General features: G+C 44.5%; 1 protein-coding gene across 1 annotated transcript in view; it reads left to right on the top strand.

Annotated features, from left to right (window-relative positions):
* Nucleotides 1-645: 645 nt before the first annotated feature.
* LOC144791330 (zona pellucida sperm-binding protein 3-like) overlaps nt 646-8,378 on the top strand; it is a 30,825-nt gene continuing 23,092 nt past the window's right edge. The window contains exons 1-4 of the mRNA XM_078666005.1: nt 646-757; nt 3,233-3,423; nt 4,269-4,384; nt 7,065-7,153. Coding sequence (XP_078522131.1) covers nt 691-757; nt 3,233-3,423; nt 4,269-4,384; nt 7,065-7,153 — 463 coding nt within the window. The 5' untranslated portion in view covers nt 646-690. The remainder of the gene's footprint in view (nt 758-3,232; nt 3,424-4,268; nt 4,385-7,064; nt 7,154-8,378) is intronic.

The following is an 8,378-nucleotide window of genomic DNA, read 5'->3' as shown; positions in this document are numbered from 1 at the left end:
GAGGGATGGCATTTTTCAAAGTAGGCAAGTGTCTGCATATCACATGCTACATGTTTTACCAGTCCTGGCTTTTTAGCCAACATCATAATGCATTCTGGGACATGCAGTTCTGGTTTTAATTTTAGCAAATATGGGCTTAAAAACGTATGCAGGCTGTTTGCTAAAAACCAACAGGACAAGCCAAAAGTGTCACACATTTGACACTGGACCAATTGGAAGGTGCAGCCAAACCAACTCTAGTAGAGAGGGTTGATTAGGAGAGATCTGGCCTTGTAAGATAGGAGGGGAGGGAATGTGGGGAAAGGCTGTAAAAGATTCAGTGTCGAGAGGAGGGCCGAGGGGCTCGGCAGAGGTCCAGTGAAGTAGGGTAGCGCTCCGTGTAATCTCGGACAATGTTTTCAGTCCGTGGCTTGGTTTCCACTGATAACCTAATCGTTTGAGGTAGTGTAATACGCGGAATGAAGGCTTCTTTTGTTTCCTGGTGAAAAACACTGAGAGCGGCTGTAGGTCCGAGCGCCGCAGGGCTCAGCAGCCCCCTCAGCAGTGAGTGTGAGGTATTTACGAGCAGCAGCACCTGAGCAGGGCTGACGTAGCGGCTGTGCACAGGTGTGGTCCGGGCAGTAGTTATAAAGCCTGCTCCAGGCCGTTGCTTTTTTCCCACCACTCTGCTCTCAGCCTACGGCCGCCGTCATGATGTCACGATGGGTGCTGCTGTTTCTTGCTTTTAGTTGGAGTCCAGCTGTAGTTTCACAGCCTCGTATGTTCTTTAAAATTCTTCCTTGTGAGACAGATTCCGTGTATTGCATGCTTCTCCATCAGGGATAATTCGGGCAGATCATCTAACGGTTTTCCCGCACTCCATTTTTTTTACCACGAATGCTTCGTGTTGTCCCATGAAAGCTCCGAGCTGGTAGCGGCGCCTGCTGGCCTGAGTGGGGTGGACCCATTAGGAGGTCACGTGTGTTGTTTTCTTATCCCCTCCGCTTGTGGACATATGGGTGGAGTAGCCTGTTTATCTTGGTGGTAGGGTGCCCTTGTTATGTGTTAAAAATGCCTGTCTGGTCACATGTTTGAAACCCAGTACCCGCGCCTACCCCCCCCCCCCCCCGCAGCTGCTATGTATTGAATGTCAGCCATTTTTTACAAATCTTGTGTGGGGTTTATATACCTGTAAGGATTGGGGAGGGGGAAGGTAAACTACAAACTACAATGTCAAGAATTCGCGCGTGTACTGCCCCTGTGTGCCACGCTCTCACAGGAAAATCATAATAGAATCTAATTCGTATGATCTATCTGACTCTGAAACTCCTCGCCAACCTGCAGGTTTTGGTCGGTATACACAATATACAAACACCTTAGAACACGAATAGTGTTACCTTTTTTCCATGTGATTGCTACAGGTGATTATCAAAGTATAGTGCATCGCTCTCTTTGGCCTGCATCACACCTGCGAGGTCAGTGATGATCACATGCCCCCGCTTGGACACCTTCATATGAAAATTCCTAGTCCTCTTTTACCCCTTCCATTGCTTAAGTGGTTAAAATAAAGTGTGGGCGCCCAAGGCTTTTCTTAGGAGCTCACTTTAGCCTAATGCCAGTGTTGCTGAATACCAAGGCTGCTTGGCCTTAATTATGCCTCATTCTTCTGTTTTCCACCAGTCACTTCCCCAGGTTAGACCATTTGACATTTCGTTTCCCCCCCCTGCTTTATCCGTTTTTCTGTTTTCCTATGTTTATTCCCCCATTTGTCTTGCTTTTCTTGCTTGCTCCGTCTGCTAATGGAAAAAGTCCGCCCTAAGAAATGTCAGTGCTTGCCACCTGAGACCACCTGCGCAGATTAAGCCCTTCCTTCTCATCTTTTTACCTTTGGTAATTGATAACCGCTTCGAATGCTCTTTTCTGTATCTGTCCTGCGTCCTTTAAATTAAAGCTTCATCTGAAGTGCTAAATTCGTTCTATATTTTCTGGCAACGACAATGGGCGCCAGTACTCTTTCTTACAAGTGAGTCTAGTTTTTATAAATTTGCTTACCTAATTTGCTAATCTGTTAGCTGCTCCCTTAAGGCCTATCGGTAATAAAATGGCCTTCTTGATACAGAAGCCCATTCTTCAAATACCAGGATAAAAAAGAACCGGTCTGTATTCATAAAATGTTTAGCAAAATGTGTCCACAATGCTTATCAGATGTATGTTTCCTGGACATTTCTCTTTCAGTTCTAGGCTGTACCTTCTTAAATCTGTTTAGGGTGAGTTTACTACACTTCACATGCTGTTAGATGCCAGGCATATTGTGGCTTACGAAAAATATGGAGGGACTAGGAGCCCACCCATTGCTTGGCTTTCCTGTCACTTTTTGCCTGCTTCTTATTCGTGTCCCAGCTTGCCCATCTTCTCTGTCACTCCAGTAGAGCTTTGCCTCTTTCAGAATTCTTTGATTGGATGGAGTCTGCTTCACTGCTTGCATTCCAAGCACTTTTTTTCCTTTTGTTTAATCACTTCGGGAGTGCATGTGTTTTTGAGCTGTCTACCTGGTGTACTTGCCTCCCTCTACGCTCCATGTTCTATTGCCCGAGTACTTCTCACTGCAACATCTGTGTTGGTTTTCCTTTAAACTTTAGCCGCACTGCACACCATCCCATCGGGGATTCTGTGCAGTGTAGCCGGGGCACAGAGGTAAGACCTACGGGCTTTTGCCAATTTTTTTTTCCAAGTTAATCTAAATGGATCAATTTAGCTTAATCAAGACTACAACTCCCAGAATGCGGTTTCCTAGCGAAAAGCAGGGAAATGAATCAATTGGACTCATCTGTTAATGTAAATCTTGGAGACTCATTTGAAGGTGAAGTGTGGGGTTACCTGAGGCTTTATGCTGGAGATGCCGGAAGAGGTGGGCCGAAGGGTGGATGGAGAGAGGGATGTAAAATACGATGGGGTAATGTCTATTTTATTGTGGAAGGTGGTGTAAATGTAGGGCTAAATCGGTATTGTAACTGAAGGCTGATTTGATGAAGAGCTGTGGTAGGCATTATTGATGGCACAAGAGTGGTATTTGCAGTAGGTAATTTGATTTGAACAGGGGTTGAATCTGTACCACAACCTCTCATTCCATTGTATTGTTTTTTTGTGTTTTTTGGCGGGACATGGTTTTGTGAATTACAGTATCTTGCTGGACAGCCAGAACTGCCATAAACCTATTTCTTTTGCGACCTGTCTGACACTTATTTTTCTCCAGCCCCTAGTAACTCCTTCTTCTACAATTGCAATGATACCGTGATTGTCCTGGCCATGAAGAGAAACCCGCTGGGTACGGGTGCTCTTCTGCCGCAGTACCTGACCCTGGGCTGGTGCGGCTACTCCATCTCAGACGTGAGGGGCTATGTCATTTTCGAGTACAGGCTGAACAGCTGTGGCTTCTCCAGGCTGGTAAGGGTTCTGGTATGAATAGTGCTCTGTTAGCAGGGTGGCTTGAATGTGGAGCAAGAGTGAACCGAATTTGAAGGGTTTGAGGGCAGCAGAGCTTGGGTAGCATGGTAACTTGTAGATGGGCATCCTATTGCTCAACCAGGCTGCCTCACCACAATCAATCAGGGGTTTATAAAGTGCACTACTCGCATGTGAGGGTCTCAAGGCGCTGGGGGGTGGCTGCAGTGACCCGGGCAGCATCTCTCCAGGCACCACCCTCCCCTTGCTGCCCCCAACCCTGCAAAGTAATGAATCCACCGGAGGAAAGGAATTGGAAATGGTAAAGGTGCCGCCCAGCCCCCAAGAGGAGAAACCACCCTCCCCTTGCTGCCCCATCCCTAACCAAGAAATACATCCCACGGGGAAAAAATGCATTCGAAGGAGGTCTGTCTGTGTGGATGCTGAGCACTGGATACCACCTGCTCATATTAAGCACTGAGCGAGTCTTCTATTGGCTGGTTTAGAAGAGGTAATGATGATTGTTGGTAGGAGGCCTGGAGGCATTGAGAGAATGTAGATGCTTGGTGCTGGGAGAAACTGGGGTGAATGGTGGCATATGAATCGCGATCCTTGGGTAGATCGCAAGAAGGATCAACAATTCCGTTTTGGGTGAGGGTGCTCATTGGTGCAGCTTTTGTAATGGTGTGCGGAGTGCAAGGATTTGTGTTCATGGAGGTGGATGGAGTAGAATGTGTTCATCTTGGGTTATTTGATAATTTAGCACTGGTTTCTAACTTTGTCTAACACTGGTGAAAACCTTTGCTCTGGAAAAAGAATTTACCAGTCACCTCTGACCTCTTTTGCAGACCTCTGGTATGACAGTGGAATATTCAGCTGATCTAATCTACAGCCCACCAGCTGGCACCAGCAACAAGCGGTACTCCACTCCCTTCGCAGAGAGAATTAATTGCACCTTGTTCAAGTAAGTTTCACCCTCAACACACTTACCCCATCCTAAACCCATAATTCCAAACCACCTTGGTTCCTTGGGAGTGGTACAGTTGTAGAGCGCTAATTTTAGTCCAAGTAGCACCAACTGGGTGCTATGGAGGAAACATTTATTTTGTACGTCCCTTCTGCAAGATGGCTTACTCAACTGATATGAATGAGTTTTGAGGTGTTTGGTTATGATGAATGATTCCCTTAATTGTAGGGTTGTAGAGCAACGCCAGTTTGGAACACCTCAACTTGCCCCATTTTGACATGAACACTCTTGTCACAATGGATGTTCACCAAAGATTGGAAATACCGCAGACTTAAGTGAGGGCAATGACATCTAGCATGTGTGATGCACCACTCTCAAGGCTGTTGGTGAAATACTGTAGATGGGTATGAGAAGCAACGCTGTGGCCTTGGAATTAGCTTCTGCTTATGGCGATGTGCCCCCTGAATATTGAAATCACAAGATCAATGGGGCACCATATCAAGGACCGAATATCGAAAACAAGACCTTGACAGGCAATTTAGCATAGTTTCCCTATGCTTATCGCCGCATACATGTACACATTCAGAACGGTATACAACCTTTACAACGAACTACCATTACAACGCAACTTTTACAACGCAAACTATTACAACGCATTGCTCTGGGGGGCGCTCTAGGATAGGAAATAGTTTAATTTACTATCCAATAACCTTCCCTAGTGTCCACGGGGACTGGAGTTGGAATAGTAAATTAAACTATTCACTATCCAACACCCAAAAGCGCTATGCGTTGTAATGGTATGCAATGTAAAAACCCCGTTGTAAATGTATGTGTGGTAAAAGTATGCGTTGTAACGTCATACATCCATTCAGAACATCCATCTTCAAGCTATGCTGGTGTGGAGTTATGAATAGTACCTTTTTTTCCTATATGTGCTTACCTTTCAATATTTTGTCCCTCTATATTCCTGTATGACTGTTCTTGTACCACAATTTTGTTGGTGTTGATGTTCAGTAGTACAGATCTTTAGGGCAAATGTGTAATAATGCAGCCTCATTGGCAGGTCAACATGCTTCATTGTGGAGGCATACCCCCAGGTGCATCAACAACCCAATTTGCGATTCCTTAATAGCGAAAAATACAGATTCGCTATTAAGGAATAGCAAAATGGAATGCATCAAGAAATCACTTAAAAAAATAGCGATTTCTTAGAATTCCTTAATTGCGACTCGCAAATTGCGAGTCGCAATTTAGGCATACCTCCCCATTCATTCCTATGGGCCTAGAGGCCCATAGGAATGAATGGGAAGACCATCTCAATTTGCGAATCGCAATTAGCGATTTGCAAATTGAGATCGCGATTTCAAGGGTGCAGGCGTGTCCTAAGGACACCCTGTTGCACTCTGTTAAGATGTTGCAGAAATGAGTTCCTCGTAGCCTATAGTGGGTTAAATGAGTTCCACCCCCCCCCCCCCAGGGATTGGACATACATCTTAGACAGTGCTGAGAGCCTTGATAGTGCACGGTGGAATGACATGGAGTAGCCCAAGCCTTTAAGTACAAGGGGGTGCTGGATGATTGCTTAAGAACCAGAGTGCTGAGAACTGTCTCATAATTTAGCTATATGGCCCCTAAAGGAAAGCTCACAGAAGGAAGAGTATCTTGGGGAACCATTTGTTGTCTCTGGTTCTGAGTAGAATATGGTAAGAGGCTCTCCTGAATGAATGTGTAGTTTTTATATAGCGCAACGTTCACTCCAGGGAGTATCTCGGCGCTTAATACTATGCGCTTAAAGTGCTGAGACTGACGATATGTCTGCGTGGTGTGTAGCTCCATCTCCACCTGCGTAGGTTCTAGGTCTCAAAGATTCATCAGTACGCACACTCCATGGACGAAGAGATGCAAGTTGGACATTTTTCAGCAATGTTTGGAGGGGCTATCCCTCGGAGGCAGGAGTGGAACCTTTGAAGCTTTGGTTCTAGACTGGTTTTTGGTTTATCTAGACGCAGGAGTTCCTTGGTCATGTGAAGCTAGTATGATTTAGGACCCAGAACGCAACTGCGCCACTGAGGCCCGGATGAATGTCTTCATTTAGTGAGATTCACAAGCATTGCTTGTTTACAGGGTCCGAGGGAGTCCATTCAAACAACTTTACAAGATGTTGGACAGTAGGTTGTTTTTCCCATGCTTAGGTTTGTGCTTTTGGGGATTTTCAGGTTTCTTTTTATTTTTTGCTCCTATGTAGGAGAGATTGGAGACCACCAATCCTGATGAGGACTTGTACTATGAAATTAAGAATGTCCTGATTAGTGGTGATGCCCTGCTTAATTTGTGCGGACAGTTGTGCTTTTCCTTAGATTTTATTTTTTCTTTAGCAGTAACAAAATATTAATGTGAAAGTACAAGGCAATGTTGGTACACACCAATTTTGGGAGCGAGGGTAAATAACTAGAAAGATGCACGTGCTAGGAGTTGCCACCAACAATTTGACAAAATACGTTTTTTGGCACCAATAACCAGAGGAGATTTGGTTTATTTTCTATCATGCTCCACAGAATGCAGTCATTACACTTCTGAGGCTGACTAAGTGTATAAACCAGACGGTAGAAAGAAAATGTTTTTTTTGTGAATTGCTTTAATGTCTTCGTTTTTCTATCGTTTTTTTTTCTTTCTGGAGTCCGACCCCATCTCCGACTCCCAGCAAATCTGCGGTGACCCAGCTGTCCGCTTCCGGAGCCCTGAACTTTCGCGCAAGACTGATGAATGGTAAATACCGTCTGTGTAGTTTTTTTTCTAATTTATTAGTAGCAGCTTGAAGTATTTACAGCCTGTAATATTCTCGGTAGTAGCTGTGCATAGGAGAAAAATCTGTGTTGCAAAATAATGACTGTTATGATCTTGTTTATTGACTCTGGAAATGTTGCTCTGCTAGCTGCTAATTGGCGGTAGACTTGTCAAAGTGTATAATCTCTGTACACCTGGGGGCCAAAGCACATTACCAGCAGCAGTCTTGGCAATGCATGGTGGTTGTACTGTATCTATTTTTTTTCAAGCGCAATTTGAACGGGAAAGCCTTATACTTGATTTGGAGCAGCCTGTTGAATTGTTCTTTCCATGTCCTGTTTAGTCTTTCCTCCCTCGGCCAAACACGAGGCTTTGATGCTTAGTATCTTGGGGTGGAAAATTCTGTGTGTCAGCCGGCTGGCAGAGCCCCTCCCTGAAAGTCAGTAGTAATAGTTCAAAGTTCAGCGGTACACCACTTTTTGTGCGTGTTTTTTTAATTTATTTTATATATCCCATTATTTCGACAGGCTACTGAAAATCTATTTTTTGTACAAGGACCGAAATTGGAACAACTCCCCGTACAAATATTAAGCAAGTGATACAGAAGTTGAGTGAATAGAGCAACTGAAGTAAAATGACAGCAAGATGATACTTTTCAAACTACACCTCAACCATGCCCAATGAGATGCCTCATCTGCGAAGATCACTTCTGTAGCTGACGCATGTGCACGTACACATGGCGTGAATGACCGTAGGAAGCTTGTAACAATTTCCGCCATATTCAATGGAATGTGGATGCCACCATAGCAGTTTGCTCCTGCAAGGAAATACAATATTTACAAGATACACAATCTCATATCGGGAAGAAATTAGGAAAAATGATAATGCATAAAACAAAACATTATACTGCAAGGAAGTGTTATCTACAGCACAAATACAAACAAATTAATACATTTCGAAACCCTTAAACCACTGAGGGGTCTTTCTTCTTCCTAGACCCATGTAAGCCTCACCATTTGATTTTACTACCTTCCCAGGAGTCATTCCTTGAGTCAAACACTAGGACACCTTCTGATTCCATACATTACCATAACTCAAAACAGTATACGAATGGACCCTTTTACTTGAAGAGGCTGAGAAATGTAGATGCACACTCATCCACCCTTCGACCTCGCCCTCTTTCCCCCCCCCCCTTTTATTTTTCTCG

Source organism: Lissotriton helveticus, chromosome 11 (genome assembly GCF_964261635.1).
Source record: "Lissotriton helveticus chromosome 11, aLisHel1.1, whole genome shotgun sequence".
NCBI classification, from domain to species: Eukaryota; Metazoa; Chordata; class Amphibia; order Caudata; family Salamandridae; genus Lissotriton; species Lissotriton helveticus.
This window is presented reverse-complemented; position numbering and strand designations above follow the sequence as displayed.